Here is a 26,926-nt window from a genome sequence, read left to right as displayed (position 1 = left end):
GTAGGTTTAAAGATGAAGACACTTCAGAGAAATCTGAGTGTGTTCCAGCAAACTAAAATTCTCTTGTGGAAAAATCTGCTGATCAAGTGGAGGATGAAGATGCAGAGCTTTCAGGTAAGGAAAAAACCCAAACAAACCCAAAACCAAGAAGAAAAGTGAGTAGATAACCACTGGTGGTGGCCAATCCCTGCCTGCACCTTTACATCAATTTCCTTTGGTAAAAGTTTAACTGGTGATAAACACTTCCCCCAACACACACACTTTTTTTTAGCTGATGTATTTCTGTCTTTAATGAGGTGGATGAGAGCACAATCAGGCTCTTTGAACAATTTCCTGGAGTGATGGGCACAATGCAAACACCTTTTTAGTTGGTGAGACACTGGAACAGGTTGTCCAGGGTAGTGGAAGAAGCCTGGAGGTCCCTGGAGGTTTTTAAGGCCAGGCTGGAAGGGGTTCTGAGTAATCTGATCTAGTGTGAGGAGGTGTCCCTGCCCATGGCAGGGGGGTTGGAACTAGATGATCCTTAGGGTCCCTTCCAACCCTGACAATTATGTGATTCTATGACATCTAAGAAGCCACTGTGACTGAGGGCACTTGTCTGTATTTTAAGCCCACAGAGAATATTCTTATTGTGTCCATTTCCCCAGGAGTGGATTGTGTCTCTGCTCTTCCTGCCAATGATCTTCATAGTGTGCACCTTCATCATGAACACTCGCTACCCTGAAGTGCCCTACAGCCACCTTGGGCAGCTGGATGACCCTGCTTATGATGCCACAGGGAACACCATTGCTTTCACCCCCATCACTGTGACCACAAGGGAGATCATGAATAAAGTGGCCCTGAACTCGGTATTGAAAGGTATGGTTTGCTTTGGAAAGAGCAAATGATATTATTTATTATAAATGTGTTGTGGTTTCAGTGGTTCTCCAGGATCTGGAACAGGCTGCCAAGGGAAGTGGTGGAGTCACCATCCCTGGAGGTGTTCAAAAACATGTGGGCATGGCATTTTGGAACATGGTGATGTTGGGTTGATGGTTGGATTTGATGATCTTAAAAGCCCTTTTCAACTATAATGATTCCACCACAGAATCACAGAATCATCAAAGTTGGAAAAGACCTTTAAGATCATCAAGTCCAATCATAACCCAACTACCATGACCACCAAATTATCCTGAAGCACCACATCTACACTCTTCTTGAACACCTCCAGGAATAGAAACTCCACCACCTCCCTGGGCAGCCTGTTCCAAAGCCTGACCACTCTTTCAGCGAAGAAAGAGTTGCAATGCCAAAAAAAACAAACCACCCTCAGCACACATTTGCAGACTTGGAGAAACTCATTGCAGTATTTTTCTTATGCACCACAGGTATAAAACTGGAGGCGATAGAAAATGAGAGAGCCCTGGAAGAAGCTTGGATTTTGAATGAAGAAATGATAGGGGTTGTATTTAAGGACAACTTCTCCTATCACCTCAGATTTCCTACTGGGAATGTGGTTATTCCAAATGACAACTTTGACTTCATAGGTAACAGAAATGGAGAGTTTGTGGGTGGCTGGTTGCCTGGCATGGATAAGCATTGATTTGTTATAATAATCCTTATCATCCATCTAATAATCTGTCATTTATTTAATACATTGTTAATTAATTTTTGTTTGCCAGGGGGCCACTGTCCATAGGGAGAGTTTCCCATAGCCAACAGGATGACCATGAGCTGACTGTGTACCCTCATGGTCAAGAAGGCAAATGGCACTCTGGGATGCATTAAGAGGAGTGTGGCCAGTAGGTCGAGAGAGGCTCTTCTTCCCCTCTACTCTGCACTGCTGAGGCCTCACATGGAGTGCTGTGTCCAGTCCTGGGCACCCCAGCTCAAGAAGGACAAAGAGCTACTGGAGAGAGTCCAGCACAGGGATTCTAAGATGCTGAGGGGACTGGAACATCTCTTTTATGAGGAAAGGCTGAGGCAGCTGGGGCTGTTTAGCTTGGAGAAGAGGAGGCTGAACGGGAAACCTATTAACACAAATATCCAAGGGGAAGATGGGGCCAGAGTCTTCTCAGTGGTCCCCAGTGACAGGACACAAGGTAGTGTGTATAAACTTGAACACAGAAAGTTCCACCTAATCACGAGAAGAAACCTCTTTACTTTGAGGGTGGCAGAGCACCCAGAGAGGTGGTGGAGTCTTTATCTTTGGAGACTTTCAAGGTCCATCTGGATGTGTTCCTGTGTGATCTGCTTTAGCTGACCCTGCTTTGGCAAGGGAGTTGGACTCAATGATCTTCAGAGGTCCCTTCCAACCCCAGCCATTCAGTGACTGTGATAGTGGATGTGGAGGTTTATCATCAGCTTATGTAGATAAAACCAGCAATGTTTCACAGCTCTTACCTGTGATGCCCTAAACCTTTCTCCCCTGCAGATACCTGCTACAATTTCTCATCGTTCTACTGCAAGAGCCCAAAGTATTGGTACAAAGGTTTCCTTTCCCTGCAGTCCAGCATTGATGCTGCTATCATAGAGGTAAATCAAATTTATGGACCAGTGTAGGTGTTCTGTGATTTAAAATTTGGTCCAGGAAAGACAATTTGTTCTGTGGCAATAGCAAGGGACAGGCTTGTCAGAAAATTCTGCAGCAAGACAAGTGTTTGAACTCAGCCATCAGAGTATTATTGGCAGCCACAGTGGGAACTTGAATGCAATGAAGAAAATTATGGCTTTTGATTTGATTTTGAAGATTTGTAGGCTAGAGCACCTCTCCTACAAGGACAGGCTGAGGCAGTTGGGGCTGTTCAGCCTGGAGAAAAGAAGGCTCAAGGGAGACTTTAGAGCAGCCTTCCAATACCTGAAGGGGGATACAGAAAGCCAAAAAGGGACTGTTTACAAGGGCTTGTAGTGATAGAATAAGAGGGAATGGATTGGATCTTGAGGAGGGGAGATTTAGATTGGACATTAGGAAGAAGTTTTACACTCTGAGGGTGGTGAGACACTGGAACAGGTTGCTCAGAGAAGCTGTGGAAGCCTCATCGCTGGAAGTGTTTACAACCAGGCTGGGTGAGGCTTTGAGCAACCTGGTTTAGTGGGAAGTGTCCCTGCCCGTGGCAGTGGGGGCTGGAACTGTATGATCTTTAAGGTCCCTTTCAAGTCAAGGCATCCTGTGATTTTGCTGCCCTTCCAGAATGATGACTTCTCTTAAAAGCCAGGAATCAAGCATGATACTGTTACTGATTCAGAGTATTTCTCAGATTCCAAGGAAAAGGGAACTCTTTCAGGAGACTGGGGTGGTGTCCATATCTGCTGCATGAGTTAGTTTCGAAGTAAGCATGGCTGTCATTTCTTGTCCTTCCTTTCTAAATTGTTTCTCAAAAGCAGACCAAGGTGATGCTCATTCCACCTGACTGTGCACCTCCAGCTGTCCAGGCTGCTTTCATACTTGAGGAGAGAAACAGCACACTGGGGAGTGAAAGAACACCCTGGGGAGCTTGAGTCATTTAAATGTCTGGATCATAGAATCACAGAATTGTTAGAGATGGAAGGGACCTCAAGGATCATCTAGCTCCAACTCCCCTGCCATGGGCAGGGACACCTCACACTAGATCAGGTTGCCCAGAGCCACATCCAGCCTGGCCTTAAAACCTTCAGGGATGAGGATTCTACCACCTCCCTGGGCAGCCTGTTCCAGTGTCTCACCACCCTCATGGTGAAGAACTTCTTCCTAACATCCAATCTGAACCCACCCATTTCCAATTTTTTTACATTCCTCCTACTCCTATCACTACCTGACACCCTAAAAAGTCCCTCCCCAGCTTTCTAGTAGGCCCCTTGGGATGAGCTGAAGGGTTTTCCTCTCTCTCAATAGTCAAAGGAGGGTGTCTGGCAAGGTGCAGACACACAAGAGAGGCTGATGAGCCTTTTCTGTAGGGCTTTATCTCACGATTTGTTGATGTTTTCTAGAAAGCTGCTTTAAAACCCCCAAAATCCAATGAATCAGAAGGTTCCTCATATACCTCTGACTGTAAAAAAATTACTGATGTGCTGAGCTGTTGACCTTGACCTTTAGGTGGTGGCAAATCATTCTGTTTGGGAAGAAATGAGATCCATTGCGGGGGTCCGCATGAGGTCCCGGAGTGTCATCTTTACCATCACCTTAGAGTACAGCTACTTCATGATTACCACCGTGATGTGCTTCTCTCCATTCATGTATTTCTTATCAATGAACGTGGTGAGAGAAAAGAAGAGGCTCAAAGTGCTGATGAAGACAATGGGGCTGCAGGATATTGCCTTTTGGTGAGTTGTTTTTTTTCAATTAGAGTGTCCCCCTGCCAAAAAAAATAATCAGTGCCCTCATGGGTGTCTGTGCTACAAGTTAGTAAGTTACACAAGGCCTTGAGTTTTCTTCAGTAGCCTAAAGGCAAATCAGAAGGGTTGAGCATGGTAGCAGTGTATTCTTCTTCCCTAGGTATTCCCTCCTAAGGTGACTCATGCTCTTTGGTCTACACAGAGTATAAATGAGTTGACCCTGGGCAATGAAGATGATCAGAGGGCTGGAGCACCTTCCCTATGGGGACAAGCTGGTCAACCTGGAGAAGAGAAGGCTCCAGAGAGACCTTATGGCAGCTTTCTAATACCTGAAGAGACCCTGCAAGAAAGATAGGAAGGGACTTTTACAAGGGATTTTTATGACAGGACAAGAGGGAATGGATTGAAGCTTGAGTGGGGCAGAATTAGAGTGGAGATTAGGAAGAAATTCTTTACAGTGAAGGCAGTGAGACACTGGAACAGGTTGGCCAGAGAGGTCATGGATGCCTCCTCCCTGGAGGTATTCAAGCCTAGGTTGGATGAGTCCTTGACCAAGGTGGTCTAGTGGAAGGTGTCCCTGCCTATGGCAGGGGGGGTTGCAACTACATGATCTTTAAGATCCCTTCCAGCTGAAGGCAATCTATGAATGCTTTAACATTTTAGTTTAAAATGTCTCTGTCATGCAGATGAAGTTGTAGCAACAGCAGAAGTATGATGCCACTTTCCATCCACAGGCTCTCCTGGAGTCTGCTGTATGTTGCTTACGTGATGGTCCTCTCCTGTCTGCTGACAGCTCTCGTGGTGCATGATATGTTCTCCCTCAGCAGCTTCACTCTGGTGTTCCTGCTGTTTTTCCTGTATGGTCAAGCATGTGTAAGTCAGCTTTTAAAGCCAAATTTTTCTCACCGCATGATTTATTAGTACGTTGATGAACCTAAATGTTTCTCCAGAACCTTTGTCACAGTGCTCAGGACATGCTTTGCATGGCTATGCTAACTGAAAGAGCTGAGTGGCTTCTCTGATCCAGCAGCAGTGATTTGAATCACAGCCTGATGGTCTGACAGGCAGTAGGTTGGCTATGAAAGACCTGATTTGAAACTCAGATCAGCCCACTAAAAAGGACTTCACTGTAGTTTATCAAACAGACCCAGCTCACCAGAGAGCTGTTTGCCTGGCAGATGGGAGTGCTACTGTTAAAGATATTTATTTCTTTCACTGACTGAGGGAAACTTCTCTTCTTGCAGATCCACTTGGTTTTCATGCTCTGCTCGCTCTTAAGGACCTCCAAGCTCGTCAGCTCTGTGGGGTTCCTCATCACCTTTCTGTTCGGATGCCTGAGCCTCGCGGTGCTGATAGAGAATCTCCCAGAACCCCTGAAGTGGTTTCTTGGTCTCTTCTGTCCTTTTGCATTTAATGCTGGCATCGCAAAGGTAGGGAGCACCATCTCTGCAGCTGAACCTTCCCAGCAGCCTGCTGTCCTGGGCCCCTCAGGTGAGACAGAGCATGCTCTGTCACAGGCAGTGGCAATAGAAGACCCTACTGTACTTTGCTGATAGCAAAAGGCTTAAGAAGTCATAGTCCTAATTTCAAAACAAAACGAAACAGCTTTCCCACAGCTGCAATATCTTCAGGTACTTTTGATTCATATCCATGTCCTGTTTTGAAACCTCCATGTGAACTGAGCTGCTGTTGGGCAGCAAAGAGGGGCTCCCATGCCCCCATCCCATTCTCCTATTAAAGTGTTGATGAATACAAAGAAAACAACAGCCCTCATCACAACTGACCTGCCATTGCGTGCTGCTGCAGTGTCCACATGAGCCCAAGGAAGCCTCAGTTGGGCCCACTGACAGATACAACAGCACCACTGATACTAGAAGAGCCCTCTTATCTGAAAGGGTTCTCAAACACCGGAACAGGTTTTACAGGAATGTTTTTGAATCCCCACCCCTGGAGGTGTTTAAAAAAAGGCAGAAATGTGGTGCTGAGGTAAATGGTTTATCACCAACTTTGGTAGCATTAGAGAATGATTGGACTCAATGATCTTAAAGAGCTTTTCCAAGCAAAATGATTCTATGATTCTCTGATAACTTCCAGGGCTGGACACCAGGCAGGGAGGAGCTGACTTGGGGACATCAGCCCTTTGCCACCCGCACATTCCTCTCTCATTGCAGCAACTTTTCTTGCTATAAGAGGCTGTGCAAACACCACTGGAGTTTTCTGCTGTGCCCATCTTCCCTCCATCCCCACTTTGGATAATTTGGAGCAATTCCCCACTTTTCCATCAGTCATGTCTCCATTGCTCTGAGCTCAAATTGTTTAATTCCCTGACATATATAAAACAAACCAAAACCAAAACCAAAATCTGCCTGGGAGAGGAAATTTCTGCTCCAGCAGGAGAAGAAATTGGGTTTACAGCTGATTTACCATATGGTTAAATCGATCACTATGTCAGATTCCACTTTGCTGTGACTCTGTCACAACCAAGGGTGTCAATATCATGTTTTCTGAGTGATTTTCTAGAAAACTCAGATATTTTCCTCTGCTTCTGGATCAGTCTGGAAAATTCTGAACAAAACTGTGCATGGAGTAAGTTTCTTTTCTTTCCCCACTAGAACAAAAGGGAGAGAATTTAGTGCTACATATGATTTCTGTGCTAACAAAGTCAGTTGCATCCATGGCTTGATGGCATGTGCAGAGCTTTCCACCCTGAAAACAAAATTCTTCCTCTTGGTCCTTTATTTCAGGTTTTCCACTTGGAAAAGTATGGACTGGGTCTCACTTTTTCTAACCTCATGGATGAATCATACTTTTTATTCTCAACTTACATTGTGCTTGTCTTTGACTCAGTCCTCTACCTCCTTTTAGCCTTGTACTTTGACAAAGTCCTGCCAGGTGGGTTTGAGTTATGCTCATGGTCATGCCTTCTTCTTTGATAGTGTTGATTTATATGGACTGTGTATAATAGCTCCTCAAGTTATGAACTGCTGGGTTGCTCCATTCTCTGAGTCAATCAAAACAGGGTTTAGACCCCAAAAAAATCCCCCATTCTGTCACTGAGTGATTTTTCTGCCCCTGACACACAAATCAAATCTTTTATGTTGTTGTTTGTTCGTGTTTGGTTGGGGTTTTTTTTCTTTCCAATTGTACTGCTGTTGAACTGCTTATGAGCAAACAATGTAATGGTGTGGGGGACAATAATTTATTAAGCAGAATATTGAATTCATTAGTTACAGCCCTGAAGTCAACCTTCTTGTCTTGTCTATCCCAGCTCCAAACCTCATTTTCCTGCTAGAAAAAGTACTACTTTTGAGGAAGCCAAGCACTTATTAGCACATCCCATATATTTAGTCTAGGATGATGTCTTGGTTGTGGCTTTGGTTACTGACAGATCATCTTCTTCACCTTCCTCCCAGGCAAATATGGCATTCCAGAAGCCCCTTTCTTCTGCCTGAAGCCTTCGTACTGGGTGCAGAGCAGGAGAGCTCCCACCGGGGGAATGTCCAGAACAGCAGCAAGCTCAGAGGATAACGTTGGTGACAACATAGAGCCAGTGCCCCCTGAATTCATAGGGAAAGAGGCCATCAGGTTAAGAGATAATGAATTGCTGTTCATGCTCTCTGAGTTGGGTAGCTTGGGTTTTATTTTCCCACAGACCACTGTTTCTGCTTTGGTTTGACTTATCCAGGCAGCTCATGAGGCTCTTACAAAACTATTTCATAGAAGTAAAAATAAGGATAAAATCAGGTGAGGTAAACAGATCATTCAGGCCAGTCACTAATGGTGAAAGTGGGATAAATTCAAATAGAAAACACAACAGTGGGGTTTGTTCTGGACTTCACATGACAACAAGGAAAACATGGAGGGCAGTCCATTGTGAAACAGCCACCTGTTGCAATGGGCTCGACCTTATCTTTGCAAGACTTGGTGGTCCAGCATTGTGTGCCAGGCAGTGACGTCCATGCCTGTGTACAGAACATGCCCAAACCCTGATAAATCTCAGAGCTGCTTCTTACTCTTCATGCCATTGCTGTCCTTTTCAATGAAGGCCCACAGAATGAGAAAGGACACCAGGGAAATGTATTTCTAGGAATCCTGAAGTAATACCCTACTTGCCTTCCTTTCCAGACTCAGCGATATTAGAAAAACATATAAAAAGAAGGACAAGAAGACAGAAGCTTTAAGAGGTATGAAAGATGTGAGATTGACTCCTGTTAAAGAGGGGGAAACCCTCTTGTGCAAACAGTCAAAGAAATAAAACAACCCCTGCATTGCTTTAACATTTAGGTCAAATATTAATGGATGTGACTGAATCCTATTTGGTTCAGTTTTTACTGACTTCCCATTAGTAATAAGCCTGAAGAGAAAAAAGATCTATTATTTTTTTTCTGATGTATATCTGTCTTTTCTGCTAAATGCAGAACAGCCTCTTGTGCCTTTAGTTAGCCTGCAGAACTTTGAGCCATGCTGCTTATTACATTCTTGGTTAATTACTGTTATTTAGTTCTTATTCTTCTTGATTTATCTTGCCTGCAACAATGAGGCAGGGACATGGCTTTAGGGACATGATTTAGCACCAAATTTGGTAGAGATACATAATTGTTGGACTCGATGATCTTAAAGGTCTTTTCCAACCCAAATGATTCTATGATTCTAATGAGCAGAGGCAAGCCAAACCTCGTCTCCTCCCAAACTTCATGATATTTTCATTCCAGGTTTGTCCTTAACTATTTATGAGGGTCAGATCACTGCCTTACTTGGCCACAGTGGGGCTGGCAAGACAACCCTGTTAAATGTGCTCAGTGGACACACTTTGCCTTCTGAAGGTAGGATGGCAAATGATGGGATGGGGTGGGCTTGGTTCAAAAGCTCTGAAGACCAGTGTTCCACCTCATCCCTTTTATTCCTGCAAACAGGCTCTGCTACCATATACAACTGCAAACCCTCTGAGACAGGAGAGAGGGAAGAGATTCAAGGGATGATTGGCATTTGCCCACAGGTCAACACATACTTTGAAGTCTTAACAGTGAAAGAAAACTTGAAAACCTTTGCAGTAATCAAGGGCATCCAGTCCAAAGAGGTAGAGAGAGAGGTAAGTGTGTGCTACCCTGAAACATCACTGTGCAGCACATGGAGCCTCAAACTGCAAGAGGGGAGGTCTAGACTGAAAATTAGGAAAGACCTTTTCACAGAAAGAGTGATCAGACATTGGCACAGGCTGCCCAGGGAAGTGGTTGAGTCACCATCCCTGGATGTGCTTAAAGGACATTTAGATGTGGTACTTGGGGATATGGTTTAGGGGGGAAACTTTGTAAGTAGGGTCAGTGGTTGGACTTAATGATCCCAGGGGTCTTTTCCAACCTGAATGATTCTATGATTTGGTTCTATGATTCTAAACCCACTCTTTCAGCAAAGGCTCCCTTTGCACTGAGAAGTTCAAAGGTCCCATCTGGCTTTGTCTTCACTTTGTCTTCTGCAAATCAAAGCTGGTGTTGAGATTCAAGCAAGTTAGTAGGCAAGTCTCTGGGCTTGTTGCAACCACAGTGATTCCTCTTCTCAACCCCAGGAGATGAGGGGATGTGGCAGGTCCTGTAGTGGCTGCTCCTGTTGGTGGTGGTAGACCTTGATACATGCTGATAGAAACTGCTTTCAACCCCAGCCAGATCTCCTTCATGGCGCATGAAGGATGGAAGGAGAGCTGGCACTGAGAATGGGCATCCTTGTGCTGTTCTAGGTACAAAACGTTTTGGAGCTGCTGGATATCAGTAACATTCAAGACACTCAAGCTGAGAAACTGAGTGGTGGTCAAAAAAGGAAGCTCTCCATTGGCATAGCCATGCTTGGAAGCCCCAAGGTAAAGCTGCAGGCACAGCTCTGCAATGTAAGGAACGTTCAGATCCAACATAACCTCATGCATGCACCTGGCTACAAGTCCATGCATGATTTCAGACATCTTTAAAGTGCTCATCATTCCTAAAATTAACAAATTTGATATTTTTTTTTCTTGTTAAATTCAGAACCCATCTCACAGTCCAGTTGTAAAGCAGATAGATAGATCCCTGACCACCACACAGCTCCCAGAACAGCTCCTCCTTGCATGAAGGTGTCCTGGGTCTCTCACCTTCAGGATCTGAGGCTTTCAGGAGCACACCAAAACTCAAAGACATGCAAATTCTCTGGCAGTGAGGAATGTCTGGTTTCACCCTTTCTGCAGGTTTTGCTCCTGGATGAGCCAACAGCTGGGCTGGATCCTCTTTCCAGGCACCGTGTGTGGAGCCTCCTCAAGGAGCACCGAGCTGGACGAGTGATCCTCTTCAGTACCCAGTTCATGGACGAGGCTGATATTCTTGCAGGTAAGCACAGTCTCAAGCTGTAGCATCACTGAAGAACATCCCTGGAGCAGAAAGTCCATGTGAGGTTCAAAGTTTTGAACTGCTCTACAGTTGGCTTTTTCCTGTCTTTGGCTTTTTCTGTCCTTAGACCGCAAAGCTTTCATCTCCCGTGGGAGGCTGAAGTGTATTGGATCTTCTCTGTTCTTGAAGAAAAAATGGGGAATTGGCTATCATTTAAGGTACCTGCTGCAACCCCAACAACTGGTATCTAGGAACATGTACACACAAGGAGCCACCAGAATGACTGTAAGGGGGAAATGATAGAGCAGATGGTATCGAAACTGAAGGAACATTCAGTTACATTAAGTGAGGCAGCTCTTCACTCTGGAGTGATGAATGGATCCAGCAGCTGGAGCTTTCTGCTTGCGCCAGTCAGCAAATACAGTGATGGTTGTTGGTTGGTTTGTTTTGGTTGTTTGGTTGGTTTTTTCCAAAACTATGTTTTTTAACATTTTTTTCAACCAAACAGGATCCATGTCAGTGAGTCTTGTGACCTGCAGAAGGTGACCTCTCTGGTGAAGCAGTACATTCCCAATGTCATATTTTCAGGACACAGACAACACGAACTGAGATACAAACTGCCATTGGAAAACGTGAATAAATTCCCAGGTAATGTTTAGTAAAATCATTGGGAATTATCCATAGAGGGGGAAAAAAACCCAATAAATATGAAAGTAGGGAAAGAGTAATGAAGAGGGAGATTTCCTACAGGTGTCACACAAGGACATCAGAAGCTGCATTTTGGTGTCCCTCCTGCAGTTTTAGCATCCATTTAGCAGATCTTCTCTCACTGCATCCATCACATCCAGTCTGACAGTCCCACAGTCCTACTGCCTCAGAGGACACATGGTCTGAAATGTTGATGCTAAAACAGCTTCAATAAGCTATGCATCTGGCAGGTTTGAGTTCCTCCAGACTTTTCTGATCCTGACAGCTCACTGCTTTATTGTTTTCCCTGTCACTGGAGATGTTCCAGTCAGGTTGATTCAGCTGAACCAAAACCTCTTCTTTACTTTTTTAACTTTGAGGCTGACAGAGCCCTGGAGCAAGCTGCCCAGAGAGGTTGTAGAGTCTCCTCTGGAGAGATTCCAAACCCACCTGGACATTGCAATCCTGGGCAACCTGCTCTGCTCTGGGTGACCCTGCTTTAGCAGCAGGGTTGGACTAAATGTTCTCCAGAGGTGCCTTCCAGAGAAGAATGCTGGGACTCTGGGATTGTTTTGCTTCTGTCCTACAGATCTGTTCAGTGGCATCGACAGCTTCTCTGACCAAGGAATTCTCAATTATGGAGTTAGCATGACAACCCTGGAGGATGTCTTCCTGAGACTGGAGGAAGAAGCCCCAGTGGATCAAGAAGGTACAAAGAGAGCAGCTCCTTGGCAATAACCCCTGGGCATGCCTTCAGCAGTCGGTTACTGGGTGGCTCTTAAGTTTTTCACACGTTACAACATAGAAGCTGGGCTCTGACATAAATGTGCCCGTGGAAACCTCTCTGCAGATGATCGTGTCCTTGGGGAGGAGTGGGGAGAAGCAGGACCACGATGCCCTGATGAGACAGAGCTGGGTTCCCTGCTGCTCTCGGGCACTAGGAAGGCGACAGTCAGTGGCTTGGCTCTGTGGAGGCAGCAGGTCTCTGCCGTGGCCTGGGTGCACTTCTTAAACCTGAAGAGTTCAGTGAAGAACCTGCGGTCAATGTGAGTACCAAAGGGATTGCCTCTTGCACACCTGGAACTGGGCCCAGTCATAACAAGGGGTGTGTGTGTATGCAATTTTCACCTCCCTGTTTTGACAAGCCTTTGGATTAACTGATGTCAGATGAATGATCTTTGGTGAGCTGCACTCAGAGGAGAGGAAAACTTCTTCCTTTCCAGAGCCAGGAAGATAAAAAAATTCCTTTTGTGCATTTTTGTTTATAGACTGAGTAATTTTATGCAAGAGAAGCCCATTTTCTTTCTGGAGAAAAGAAACAGCTTTTATTTCAAATGGATGAGGATGATTTAAAATCAATTAGTGTGTATAGGAGGAGGGGGGGAAAAATCTACTTTCTGATTTTATTTTTTTTTTTTTTTTACCTTTTTAAGTTTCTCTCATCTTGCCAATGTCTAAAAGCATTTGTCCCCATGAGCTTTCAAGCTGGCCTTTCCTGGTGGGGCACAAGAAGCAGAAAGGAGATGCTGATTCATTAAAAACTTCTTCCCTAAGGAAGTCTCAGAGGCATTCAGAAGTCCTCTCCCTGCTCAATTGTGAGGGCCTTCTTGTGTGATCTACTCTAGGTAATCCTGCTTTGGCAAAGGGGTTGGACTGGATGATCTTTCAAGGTCCCCTCCAACCCCTAATGTCTGTGATTCTGTGAATGATCATGGTTTGAGTCTTATGCAAAGAAAACTGCTCACCATTTTTAATGGAAACAGCATTGGGGTAGCCTGAATCCAGCACACCATTCCCACCATGGAAATACATTCTGCTGACTCTTTTCTGAGTGTTTATTCCTTTTTGTTCTGATCTCTCTTAATGCAGTTTGCTGCTCTATGTGGTTTTCCTGCTTCCTGTGATTTTGCAACTGTCCCTGGTTGCTGCCTGGCAGAGTGTCAGCAGCTGGGAGCTCTCATCCGCTCGGTACTTTGTGCCCCTGGGGAAGAAGGCTCACTCCAAGATGACCACACTTCTAGTCCAAAACAACACAGGTGAGGGGACCAAAGCCTTTCCTCACCCTTTCTTGTGCTGAGGCTTCTTGTGGTTGCAAAGGAAAATAGGTGAAGCAGCAGATGGTTGTAGGATGTAGTGGATCTAAAGGGTGATGAAGGTTTTGGTGACAGAAGAGCATAGGTGTCACCTTTCAAGGGATGTGAATGAAGCCTGCTTTGGCTTCAGCAGCTGCTGAGATCCTGATGTGATGATGTGAAAAGGGATACAGAAACAGAGGAGATGAGGAGTGGCCCATCTGAACACGAAGGAAAACTTCTTTCCTTTGAGGGTGACAAAGCACTGGGACAGGCTGCCCAGAGAGGTTGTGGAGTCTCCTCCTCAGAAGGAGAAATTCCACACCAGCCTAGAAGAGATCCTGGGCAACCTGCTGTGGGTGACCCTGCTTTAGCAGGGGGGTTTGGAGTGGATGATCTCCAGAGGTCCCTTCCAGCTTCCACCATGCTGGGATTCTGTGCCTCACTTCCTCCCCTGCCCCAAATCCAGACCTCTGTCCAAACAGTTTCTGTGTTATCAGAGCACTCCACACTTCAGTAAGGGCTCACTATTGCTGAGTCAAATGAAAGGTCTACTTCCAGAGGCTTTCCCTTCAGCCTTCTTATGAGTGGATGCTTCTTCAATTTATTTGTCCATAGTCTGATACTATTGACTTCATCAGACCACCACAAAGGAGAGTTCAGAGACAGAGTTCAATTCATGGAACTGAAATCTGTTCACTTCACAAAAAATAACATGCAATCATCCACCACATGTGTGCTGTCTGATGTCCACAGTTAGTAGACTTCCTCTGTTTTTGTTTGGTGGTCATGGATTTAAAAACCAAAGCAAACAAAACAAAACAAAACAAAACCAACCAAACCAAAAAAAAACCCCAAACTAACAAACCATCAAAATTCGCTTGTTCAGTGTTTTGATTCCTTTGCTTTTGGCTTTCACACCAGGCACAGGCATTGAAGACTTCATCCACTTGCTGGAGAGCCAAGATCTCACAGTAGAAATAGAAAATGAGGGAAACATCACAGAGGACCTAACCCACAATGGGGCTATAAAAGTCTCTCGCAAAGGTCAGGTGAGGATTTTTGTCCTTCTCCTCCTGTTTCTTCCCCAACAATTGTGTGATTAAGCAAGATGCCTCCATCAGCTTTACCTGTGGGATAGTCCTGTTGGAGAAGACCCACAGGTACAAAAGATTCGAAAGTGTTTTAACCAGTAAACTACATTCTAGAGGAGACCTGATCTCCCTCATCTTAACTTCACTGACTTCCAATGCCTCATAATTTGTTTGGGTGTTGTTTTTCTATCAAAGGAGGCATAAGCAAAATAATTTCAGGTCTGGGTTCTCCTGGTGTGCTCCTTTTCTGCTGCTTCCCTGCAGATGAGGAAAGCCAAGAGTTTTCAGCTTGTTTTCTTACTCTTTGAAGAGCTACAGGTTTACCGTGTTATGCCACATGGAGGCCATCAACTGCTTCCCAGTGCTTGTGAATGTCATCAGCAACGCTCTGCTGAGAGCCCTCAATTCCACCCAGCACATTCGGATCTGGAGTCATCCATTCTTCTCTGTAAGTGTTAGACCCTAACAGCCAGAAGGTGTTGGAAAACACGTCTTAAATCTGCTAAAGGTCTCAGTAAGTCATTAGACTATATTGGGAAGCCATGTGAGGTTATCTGTACCTGTAACCCCACCTTCCTTCCCACGTCTGACTGCAGGAAAACAGAAGTTCTCCTGGGTCTCCAGGGCTGCTGAATGGAGAGAGTGGCTGGGAGGGCTTCTTCAAGAGGTTTCTAAGTTCATGTATTATTTAAACTGTGGCCCATCAAGTGACTAAACAGACAGATCTAGGATAGAGGAGTGGGACCTGCACCATCCATCTCTCCTTACCTATGGAAAGCATTTTGCATGACCATGGTTTTGGGAAATCCTTCCTCTTCCTGATATTTGAGTTCAAACAATGGAATGCATTTGCTTGGAAGGGAACTCTAAGAGTCATCTTGACCAACCCCCCTGCAGTAAGCAGGGACATCTTTAACTAATCCATGTTGCTCAGAGCCCCATCAAGCCTGACCTTGAATGTCTCCAGGGACGGGGCCTTCACAATCTGTTCCAGTGTTCCACCAACCTTACAGTAAAGAACTTCCAATGACAAAGAACTTCCTGATGTCCAAATGCCACTTAGTGTTCATCTTGCCTTATAGTTCATGAGAAATAAAGGAAGATAAGTTGTGGGTTCTGACCATTACACCTCAGATGTGTTCTGCAGATGCTTTGTTCTTCTCTTTTCAGCTAAATTCTCCACGCTTCTGGGATTATTTTATCCACTTTTACCTGGGTTATATGGTGGTGTTATTCCCTGGGTTCCCTCCTCTCTTTGCAACAGGCTACATGCAGGATTGCAAAGTAAGTTCCTTGAAATGGAGCAGATCTGAGGTGGGCAGAAGGGAATTCAACCTTGCCACAAGGACATTTGAACATGAGGGGGGGTTTGAGGCATTTTCCTCTATATGACAAAAAACAGCTTTGCAGCCAGCACACAGTGTTAAGAGGGGGAATTTTCCCCCAGTATCACAGTGGTAACAACTTGCATGTTAGCTTTCTCTTTCCTGGAGCCATTCCCATGGATGCTGTTGGCCAATTAGGCAACACCCATCAACTGCCCTTTACATTTCACCTTCCCAGGTGGGAGCTCGAGCCCAGCTGCGGATCTCAGGGCTCTTTCCCTCAGCATACTGGACTGGCCAGGCACTGGTGGACATCCCACTCTGCTGGATCCTTCTCTTCTCCATGTTTGGGCTTCAGTTTGCAATGAGCAACAGGATTTCTGGGAGCGCCAACAGCTTCTTCTCTCTGGTACATCCCATTCTGCTGATCCCCGTCTCACAAGGGAGGGCTTGGGGGTAATATTTGGAGCATGTTAGCTGAGGCACCATGGGTGCAGACAGTGCTGGCACACCTCTGGGTCCCCAGGTGCTCACTGACCTTCTCCTGATTTCACCTCCTGTCATTTGGGTTTTAGAAGGCAATAAATCTCCCTTTAATACACTTCATTACACTTAGCAGTGAAACCGTGGTCATTGCTGAATGCCCTGATCTTCTCTAGGATCATTTAAACTGAACCACTCTGCTATATATATATAGATTTCTGGTTGTTTAGATCATTCCATTTTCTCCTTCTTTGTGTTTTTGGGTTGGTTTTTTTTCCCCCTGCAGATCACATGTTCATTAGGTTATGGAATTTCTATTGTTCTCTTGACCTACCTGATCTGCTTCGTCTTCCGCAAAGGACGCAGCTGTGATTTTTGGTCTTTCGTGCTGATAGTGGTAAGATTATTGCTACCTAGCATGCTGGAAGGTTTGCAGAAGTGGATTTTGAGCTCTTAAGGATGAACCAGAGGTCAAAACACCAAGGATAGATGTAGAGCATAACTATAGGTAGGCTTGTGTTTTATAGCAGTCGATTCGATATGAAAGTCGTGTCACCACGTTCTGGTGGTGCTTCTGGAAATGCTTGGGTCTACCCAGAACTGGTGCAGGAATGAAGGCAAAAAAAGTTATTTAGCACTCTGTTCAACACCTCACCAAGAGATGCAAGATGCTGAGATATCAGCCATTGGGTTAGATCCAGATAGCCTGAGCCCAAGATGGAAGGAGATGGATTCTTTGATATGAACCAAGATGGGAAAGATCAGGATGGGATCCTGTGCTTCACTCTTCTTCCTGAGGCAGGCCTGTGTCTGAGAAGAAGTATCCCAAGCTAACCCAAACCAGTAGCCTACCCTCAGGCAGAGATGGCTGAGGACCTCCTGAAAATTCATTGTTTCTTTTATTTACATTTCTTGCCCATTTTTAGAAATCCAATGGGGAAAAAATAGACCCACAGCATTTTGAAGACCAAGGAGGAGCATAACCCTTCCCTTCAGCTAAGTTACCCTCTTGTTTTATCTGTAGGTTGGCTTTGTCTCTACTGTTGCTGGCAGAATCATGGATTTCTTTGACTTAAGAGCTGCCATCTACGCTTTGTCCCTCTTGAACCCCCTGTACCCCCTGGTCGATGTAACACTCAGCTGCCACGAGGTAAGCAGTGGCATTGGACAAGGAGAGACACCCCACCATAAAACACAGCTGTGTCCCCACATGAGCAAAGTCTGGTGGTCACCCACACTGTGTTCTGGGCAGGCTCAGTAGATTCCTCCTATGGGCAGGGTTTTGCAAATGGCCACAATGCCTTGAAAGATCTTAGAACCACAGGATGCATTAGGTTGGAAGGGACCTTCCAAGGTCATCTTGTCCAACCTCTCCTGCAGTGAACAGGGACATCTTTAGATCAGGTTGCTCAGGGCCCCATGAGTTTGACCTTGAATGTCTCCAGGGATGGGGCCTCCACCACATTTCTGGACAACCTATGCCAGATGATGGTTTCAGATCAGCTCTAATTTTCCCAGGCATTCATTTTGGCAGGGGGCTAGTTCTGATGCAGCTGAGCTGTGACTGTGACTGTCCATGCAGAGCCAAGCAACTTGGCTGGAGTAATGAGAAGAGATCCTCTGAAGTTCTGCATCTGACTTTGCATGGAAACCAAGTGAGAACTAAGAATATTCAGAAGGTGCTTTGCTCCATGTCAGTTGGAGCTGGTTGTGGCAAGTGAGTGAAGAATTTAACAACCATTTATGAGCCATAAATGACTTGGGAGTGAAGCAGAAACAGAGGTCACTCTTCCTTTGTCCTGTTCTACTCACTCCACCTCTTCTCTGCTGGGATCTCAAAGGAGAGGACCTCAGATGTTGTCCTGTGATGGACCATTACCCCCAAAAGGAGTCCGATTCATGTAGTAAGGGCTGTGATGTTTTCTGGTATAGGAGTAGGATGTCCAAAATCAAACACCTGTATTTGTTCACCTGTCTGGTGAATATTTGAGGTAAACTAGAAGATTTTGCACATTTTCAAAGTATTTGCTGTTTTCTTTGAACCCTCCCCAAATTAGTCAGGATTATACTAAAGGGTTACAGATCTTCACTATGGGTTTTTTTGTTTTTTATTCTTACAGATTTTTGTAGAAGAATCTTGGAATCCAGGCAACAGTTTGCTGGTAGCTGTCCTTGCAGTAAGAAAATATTTAAGACTACTTCCGTTTAGGAAAGTGTCTCTCCTAAACCCTGTCCTCAGTGCTGAGGAAGGAGATGAGAACCCTAAGCTCACTCCATGCAGGAGAAGGATCTCACTGGGGATGGATTCACAGATCCACAGGTTGCATTGGGGTGGAAAGGACCCTCAAAGGTCATCTTGTCCAATCAACCCCCCTGCAGTCAGCAGGGACACCTCCAACTAGATCAGGCTGCCCAGGACATCTTGAGTCTGATCTCTAATGTCTCCAGGGATGGGGGCTCAATCACATCTCTGGGCAGCCTATCCCACTATTTTACCATTCTCATTGTAAAGAACTTCCTCCTGATGCCCAGCCTAAATCTCCCCTGCTCTAGTTTCAAACCAGTCCTCCTCATCCTATCGCCACAGGCTCTTCTAAACGGTCCCTCCCCAGCTTTCCTCTAAGTCCCCTTCAGATATTGAAATGTATCTATAAGGTCACCCCAGAGCCTTTTCTTCTCCAGCCTGAACAGCCCCAACTCTCTCAGCCTGTCCCCAGCCCTCTGATCATCTTCATGGCCCTTCTCTAGACCCACTCCAGTAGGTCCCTGTCCCTCTTGTGCTGGAGGTCCCATAGCTGGGCACAGTACTCCAAGTGAGTGGGATGACAGATTAACCCAGTGTGCAAGAATAACCTCACACCTCTGAGGTGGGGAAGGGGAAAAGCAATGAGCCCAGATCACTTCAAAACTGCTCAGTTATTTTCTGAACCTTGTTTTTCTCCTGCCATTAGTTTTTCCTCCAGTGTTGGTGAGTGATGAAGTTCACAGCCTTCAGGCTTACCCTGACTGTAGGGGTTGATGGACTTTATTTTCACATACCAGGGTTGGTTTTTCTTTTCCCCCTTATATTTTATAAGCCTGCCATCACCTTCTCAATTTCAGCCATAGCAGGATGGAAGGGAAGGGTGTAAATCTTGCAGCTTCTCTTTTATTTCTTTTTCTTGTTTTGTTTTTTTCCAGCCTTATATCCATTCTGTGGCCTTCATTTTGCTTCTTCGATGTTTGGAGATGAAATATGGAAGATCAGTTCTGAGGCAGGACCCAGTATTTAGGTTTGTCTGAGCACAAATGCACCACGGGCACAAGCAAGATCTGCAGTCCCACCCCACTGCTTTGCCCTGAAGATAATATCTTTGAGGAGATGTCATTGCTTTTGTGTTCCTGGTTGTAAATACTGTGGGTTGGTTTTTTTTCAATACTGATGAATTTTGAAATCACTAAGATAGCTCTTTAAATGCTGCAGTGCTAGAATAATATGAAAGCTTGTTAGTACCTCCACATGGTGCTGCCTGGCCTGTGTTGGAGGTACAAGCTTGGTTCCTTGGACCACATAGAAATGTTGCAAATATTCCATTTATTATTATTAGTAGTAGTAGTAGTAGTAATAGTAATAATAAAATAAAATCCTCAACATACAATAAAATAATAATAAATTAAAATCAGTATTATAATAATTTTATTATTGTTATTATAATAGAATAGAATAAACAGAAATAGAATTAATAGAAAGAATATTAGTGGTAGTAGTAGTATTTGTATTATTAAAAATAAAGTAGTAATAAAATCCTCAACATAAAATAAATTAATAATAAAATAATGGAAATTATAATGGGGGCTTGGAACTAGATGATCCTTGAGGTCCCTTCCAACCCTAACAGTTCCATGATTTTATGATTCTATGATAATGGTAATAATAACAGTAGTAGTAATAGCAATAATAATTGTTAAGTATGACCCCACAAGAAATGCTAAACCATAAGTAATTAAAATTAGAAAGTAATAATAAACTGATAGTAAATGAAATTAATAATCAAATAATGTTAATAATTATAGTAGCAGTAGTAATAAATAATAATCCCACAAGAAATTCTAAACCATAAATAATGAAAGTCATTTTTAAAATAATAAACTAAATTGATAACCAAATAGTAGCAATTATAATGATAATTTTAATAATTACACTAATAGTAGAAAAATAACTATTATTTATTTATTTATTAATTAATAATGCAACCCACAAGACATTGTAAACCAGAGGGACACTCACTCTTGGTCTATCCAAAGTATTTTGGTGGAGAGCAAGCCTAAAGAACAAAATGCTAAGATGAATCTGGTGGTTTGTAGGATCTCCCCAAGATGCAAAATCAACCACCAGCACCCTGAGGAGCCTGAAGAGGAAGATGAAGATGTTAAAGCTGAAAGAGCAGCAGTGAGATGTGCAATAGCAGCTCCAGGGCAGGAGGAGGTATGACTAAATGTCCTTCTTGGTTCATTTTGTACCAGTAGGAAGCCCACTGGTTAAAACCAAACCAGCACGTGCAGGTCTGTGCTCTGGCTGCATTCTTCTCCCTGGGAAGTGGATAGAGAAGGATAAAGAAAGCTGTTAAGAGGGATGTGGACAATAAAGTCTCCATTGCACCTCATATTCTCAGTGAACTGTGAAACAAATCCAAAGATCTTTAGTTAGAAGAAGAGGCTGAGGAGAGAGCTCATTGCTCTCTGCAACTCCCTGAAGGAGGTTGAAGTGAGGTGGGGGTTGATGATTTCTCCCTAGTATCAGGTGATAGAAGGAGAAGAAATGGCCTCAAGTTGCACCAGGGCAGGTTTAGGTTGGAGATTAGGAAAAAACTCTTTCCTGCAAGAGTGGTGCGGGATTGGAACAGGCTGCCCAGGGAGGTGATGGGGTCATCATCCCTGGAGGTGTTCAACAGATGTGTAGACATGGCTCCTGGGGATGTGGTTTAGTGGCCATGGTGGTGTTACATCAATGGTTAGATCTGATGACCTTAGAAGTCTTTTCCAACTGAAACAATTCTCTGGTCTTTAGAAGGTTTTCTGCCTTTTTTAATGAAGAAATATCACCGAAGGCTTTGTGCCAGCCAGTGTCACAGACTAATCTTTCTTCTTCCTCCCTGCTTTCAGAAATCAGTCATTATTGTCAGCAATCTGTGCAAGGAATATAAAACAAAGCAAGCTGGTTCTGTTTTGAAGAAGAAGAAGAAAATGGCCACCAAAAATGTTTCCTTCTGTGTTAAAAAAGGTGAGAAATTTAAATTGTTCTCCTAGACGTGTTTTGGACCCCTGATCATACCAAGAAAGTTAATTCTCTGCAGATTCTCAGTTATCTGAGCAAGGACATAAAGGTTAAATCTATTTGCTCTGTGGTTAAGGCATGTTTGGTCTGTGATTGATGTGCTAATGAATAACGTGAGATGGATGAATCCCTTTAGACTCTTATCTAACATAACCTAGACTCCTCCTTCCAGGACCCACTTCAGCAGCAGCTCCTGAGAGACCTGGCAGCAATGCTTAGACCTGGAGCATCAGTTAGTGTTGAAATGTTTTGGGCTCTCAGAGCAGCTCCCTTCCAACCATCACCACCACTCTGTGATTCTGTTTGGTTTTATGTCATTTTGGATATCAGCATGGTGTCTGTTACATTTCTTTTCTTTTGTGGGATTGTACCTGATAGATTTGTTGAATGGGGGAACATTACTAAGAAATTATGTGTATTGATTCCAGGAGAAGTATTAGGACTTCTGGGGCCCAATGGAGCTGGTAAAAGCACAGCCACCAAAATGATTGTTGGAGAGACAAGCCTGACTGCTGGGCAGGTAGGAGACTGATGAAGAAAAAGAGACAGATCTGTGATGAAAGTGCAAATGCAAACCTTGCACTTAGGTGAAGCTGCAGTTTTGTTCACAGCATGATTAGTGATCAAGGTTTTCACTGAATTCCTCATGCTGTTTAATTAAACTATATTAATAACCCCCCCTTGTGAGCTACTTCTAACTTTGATGACCAGTTGTGTCTACCCTAATTGGCCATGTCTATATTTAGAAATGATGTAAACCCCAGAATCCCAACATGCTGGGAGTTGGAAGAGACCTCTAGAGATCATCCAGTCCAACCCCACTGCTAAAGCAGGGACACCCACAGCAGGTTGCAGAGGATCACAATGGCCAGGCAGGTTTTGAGTATCATCAGAGAAGGAGACTCCACAGCCTCTCTGGGCAGTCTGGTCCATGGCTCTGGCACCCTCAGAAGAAAGAATTTTATTTTTTTTCCCCGTTCTCTTCTCATGTACATGAGGGTTGCAAAATCACTCCCCTGCCCTTCAGGGTCCCTCACCAAAACCCCAAGGAAGCTCATGGCCTTCCTCTGAGCCACAGCCTTGTATCTGGGCAAGGCTATATGAAAGGAAAATGACCAGTCTGGTTGTGCAGGTGCTGATGAAGGAAGAAAATGGAACAGCCTCCCACCGCCAGGACCACAAGCCTGCCTTCCTGGGCTACTGCCCACAGGAGGACCCTCTCTGGCCAGGCCTCACCGTGCAGGAGCACCTGCGACTCTACGCGGCCGTGAGAGGAGTGTGCAAGGAGGACACAGATGCTGCTGTCAGACGGTACGGAGGGAGGGGGTCTCCAAGGGTTGGTCAATGTCTTATCCCATGGACCTAGGGCATGGAGAGGGGAAGCCAACATTCACCGTGAGTCAGCAGCAACCCTACAAGAAACTCAGGAAAGGGAGCTGCAAAAGTGCTTTTGTGCTAAACGCCACAATTCAGTGAGTGGGTTAAGAAAATCTCCAATTTGCCTAAGTGCATTTAGTGGGGATAAATTTACCACTAATGTCCTTTTAAGTATGTTAAGTAGGAAGCACTTCTAAAAGCTCTGATGTTATGGTTTGGCAGTACAAGAAAGGGTGTTTAAGCACTGCCTGCTCAGCTGACACTGGCAAGGTGGAATGGATTCATAATGCTCTTGACACTAATGAGGGGTTTAGAAAAGAGCTCGTGGCTTCTTCTCTGCACTTTGCCTCAAATATTCACTCACATTTTAATAGCACAATAAATGTTTAATGCAAACAAGCAGGAGTCAACAGCAAGGGGAAGAAAGTTCCATTTTCTTTGAAATAATTTTGGGACTCCTTGATGAAAGCATTAAGTTGGGAATAACAAAAATGGTTTTGGGGTTTTTTTATTCTTTTTTTTTTTTTTTGCTTTCATTTGTTCCATTTCTCCACAGAATGGTGGATGCTCTGCAGCTCCAAGAGTATCTAAATAAAAAAACTAGGAAATTGTCTGCTGGGATATCCAGAAAGGTGTGTTTTGTTTTGCTTATGAGCACTGCAGTGCCCTCAGCACAAATCAAAAGCCCTCACGAGGAGCAGAGGGACCCACCTGTGCTTTGAGCTACCCAGGAGAGCATTGTGCTGTCTTCCCATGGTGGAATGATGGAAATTAGTCTTTCCCCAAACCACATTTCATATAAATCAGAACCTTGATTCCCATAAATGAAGTCATGCTGCCTGCAGCTCTGTGTAGGCAGAGTGCCTAAGAGACTGCCAAAGATCTGACTCCAGCCTCTCTCCCCATTGCAGCTGTGCTTCGCAGTGTCCATGCTGGGCAACCCCACGGTACTGCTCCTGGATGAGCCATCAACTGGCATGGATCCCAACGGCCAGCGCTGTGTCTGGTGAGTAGGACCTCAGGCACTGAGCCACCACGGTGGTAAAAGGGTTGGAAAACCAAGAGTAGATGACTAAGGTTAGGGACAGAGTGTCTTACCCCATCTGTGGTTAGTGCTACTCATCATGCGCCAATGGTTTGATTGGAAACTCTGTTTTCCTGCTTCTCTCTAGCTAAAGCATGAGCAAGGAGAGAGGAAAAAACATTTTACCTTCATCCTTGTTGCAGTCTTTAGGGCAGCCACAGGTGGAATTCAGAAGAATTCCTTTTGAGCTGAGTCAAAAATCATTTTTGTCACTATGTCAAAGCATCTCCGCCTGCACATCAGGCTGAAGCTGCTGCACGTGAATCTTTCACTCTTGTTTTAGGGAAGGGTATAAGAAAAATTGCCTGGTGCTCCAAGGGAGTGTTGTTGCTTTTTTCCTTTTTCCCTCTCCTGTGGTGCTCAGGAAGATGATCCGTGCTGCCCTGAGGAGCAAGGAGGCAGGAGCCATCCTGACCACACACTACATGGAGGAGGCAGAGGCCGTGTGCGACCGCGTGGCCATCATGGTGTCCGGGCAGCTACGGTGGGCAGCAGCAGGGCCACGGATGGTCCATGCAGCAACAGGGACTTCTCCTCTGGCCTCACCTACCTGAACCCATCCCCATGGGCTTTATCAAGTGCTCTCTGTGATTTCCACCAGCAGTACAATGTGTGGGATGGTGGAGCACCAGTGGTTTCACACTGACATCTCTTTGTCTTCCCTCCTCCTCTTGCAGATGCATCGGCTCTGTTCAGTATTTGAAGAACAAGTTTGGCAAAGGCTATCTACTGGAAATTAAAGTCAAGGATCCAGAGCACACTGATCTTCTCCATGCTGAGATTCTGAGGATTTTCCCAAGTGCAGCCCGTCAGGAGAGGTAACTATAAAATATTGGATGAGCATTGGTTTCAACACTACCCCTTCCCAATAATGCTGGCCAGACACAGGATCTCAGCTGGAGACAACTGAACAGTTCCTCTCTGGGGATCTGATTTGATAATGTCATCACATCCAACCCTACTGTGATCCCTGCAACAAAGATCCCTGCATCCAGCTCGTAGCATGGCTTTAAGCTGTGATCCCAGAACCTCAATACAGAGCAAGAATTGCCTTTTTTTCTTTTTTCTTTTCTTCAAGGTTCCCCTCTTTCCTAGTCTATAAGGTCCCAATGGAAGATGCACTGCCCCTGTCTCAGTCTTTCTCCAAGCTAGAGGAAGGTAAGAGCAAAACAAGATACTTTTGGAATAGGTGGAATGCAGGATGCTCATTTTTGCCTCTCTTTCCATTTCCCCACAGCCAGACGAAACTTCAGCCTCGAGGAGTACAGCTTCTCTTTGAATACTTTGGCTCAGGCAAGTGATTTTGAGGCTAGATATGCTGTAAAGGCATGAACAGGAAGAAAACCTCCAGTGAAACCTGGGCCAGCACAGTGTCAGACGGTTTCTCCACCCAAAAAATACCTGGAGGTAGTGGGCAAGGAGTCCTTTACTAGGAAAGTGGTGAAAAATTGTTTGGTTTTGTTTTCATTGGTTTGTAGAATGGTTTGGGTTGGAAGGGATCCTAAAGGTCATCTAGTTCCATGGACAGGTTGCTGTTTGGATCCAATATGGTTGCTCCTGAAGCAGCAGGTTAATGCCACTTGCACAAGGCTGGTGGCGAAGAGAAGGACTGTTCATGGCAATCCATCAGAGGGTAAAACCAACTCTGTGGATGCACCTAAGGGCAGCCAGTGCCTCTCAACAGGTTATAGGAGAGTGTTCAGGGGTCTCAGCTGCTGTGTACGTGCTCCTCACCTAAATCTACCTCACACAGCTCTCATGAGGGCTGCAGAGTTGTACCTTCTGCAGAGCAGCATCACAGTATCTAGGCAAAGATAAATAATCAGGTTTATTTTGCTCATTTCAGGTGTTTTTGGAACTCTCCCGAGAGCAGGAAAAGGATAATTTTGATCTGACTTTGGATGGGGCTTTTGACTGGAAACAGCTTCAGCAGGAGGACTGCTGAAGATCCAAGATGCTCCTTTACCTATACTCCATAATTAGCCAAACTGATACAATACTGCACATACTCACTGCCACTATCAACATACCACAAAGAGGAGGAGAAGGCTCTGCCTTTTTAGCAAGCACAGGCTGAGAGCTCCTCTCCAATGCAGAAGACATTTCACCTGGACTCTGCAGGTGTCTACACTGAGCCCTAACCACAAGCTGCATTTCCAATGGCTGCTTGATATACTGGTTGATGAAATGGTGCCTGCCCTGGTAGAGCTCTTGTCAAGCAAAGCAGCATGCAGCAGAAGGACAGAAAGTTTTGCAGAAGGAAGGGTCATGACCCATCTGTGGGGACAAAGGTTCTGCTTTGCTCAGTGGATCTGGGTACATCAGCGAATCTGGACACACTGCCAACCTCCTGGGCTCCTCTCCCACCACTGCATGGGACAATTTGCCTCTGAGGAGCTGAAAGACAGATTGTTGAAATTTGCACTCTATTTTTATATCCTTTCAATAAATGTCTCTCTTAGAAACCATGGTTACACCCTCGTATGTTGTCATTGCTGCAGGCCAGCAGCAGCTCCAATTCCTTCCCCTGGGGATGGAAGTGGCTGGAGAGGACCCAGGGCTGCTAGCCAGGTGGTTGTAGGTCCCTCATATTTACTATCTCCAGCAGTTTGGCTCAGTGAGTGTGCTCACCCCTGCCCTCCCTCCACACTGGGGTGAGTGGCTGTCACTCCTCCCTCTGGAAACCAGCCTGAGTTGTTCAGCCTGGAGAAGAGAAGGCTCTGGGGATCTTTCAGTGCTTAAAGTGGCTGATAAGAAAGATGTTGGATAGACTTTTTAGCAGGGCCTATTGTGTGATGGGACAAGGTAATGGTTGTAAACTAAAATAGGCAGGTTTAGACTAGATAGAAG

At 44.9% G+C, this 26,926-nt stretch overlaps 1 protein-coding gene across 1 annotated transcript; it reads left to right on the top strand.

The window, feature by feature from the left end:
* On the top strand, positions 1-26,140 carry LOC104302202 (ATP-binding cassette sub-family A member 10-like). Its single transcript, XM_054170341.1, has 38 exons — positions 1-114; positions 648-858; positions 1,368-1,526; positions 2,414-2,514; positions 4,052-4,278; positions 5,025-5,163; positions 5,535-5,720; positions 7,035-7,182; positions 7,704-7,875; positions 8,416-8,474; positions 9,003-9,113; positions 9,204-9,379; positions 10,022-10,141; positions 10,502-10,640; positions 10,768-10,858; positions 11,149-11,288; positions 11,917-12,036; positions 12,178-12,373; positions 13,197-13,363; positions 14,324-14,451; positions 14,804-14,941; positions 15,664-15,777; positions 16,057-16,227; positions 16,588-16,698; positions 17,326-17,451; positions 18,422-18,478; positions 19,482-19,573; positions 20,646-20,766; positions 21,444-21,561; positions 22,044-22,135; positions 22,748-22,926; positions 23,549-23,624; positions 23,904-23,998; positions 24,441-24,560; positions 24,754-24,894; positions 25,155-25,234; positions 25,314-25,369; positions 25,923-26,140. Exons 1-38 carry the CDS (start codon positions 13-15, stop codon positions 26,019-26,021), a joined length of 4,878 nt encoding a protein of 1,625 aa, XP_054026316.1. The 5' UTR covers positions 1-12; the 3' UTR covers positions 26,022-26,140.
* The last annotated feature ends 786 nt before the right edge of the window (positions 26,141-26,926 follow it).

The sequence above is a fragment of the Dryobates pubescens genome, chromosome 20 (genome assembly GCF_014839835.1).
Source record: "Dryobates pubescens isolate bDryPub1 chromosome 20, bDryPub1.pri, whole genome shotgun sequence".
NCBI lineage: Eukaryota > Metazoa > Chordata > Aves > Piciformes > Picidae > Dryobates > Dryobates pubescens.
Note: the sequence above shows the minus strand (reverse complement) of the source record. Positions and strands in the feature narration are given on the sequence as shown.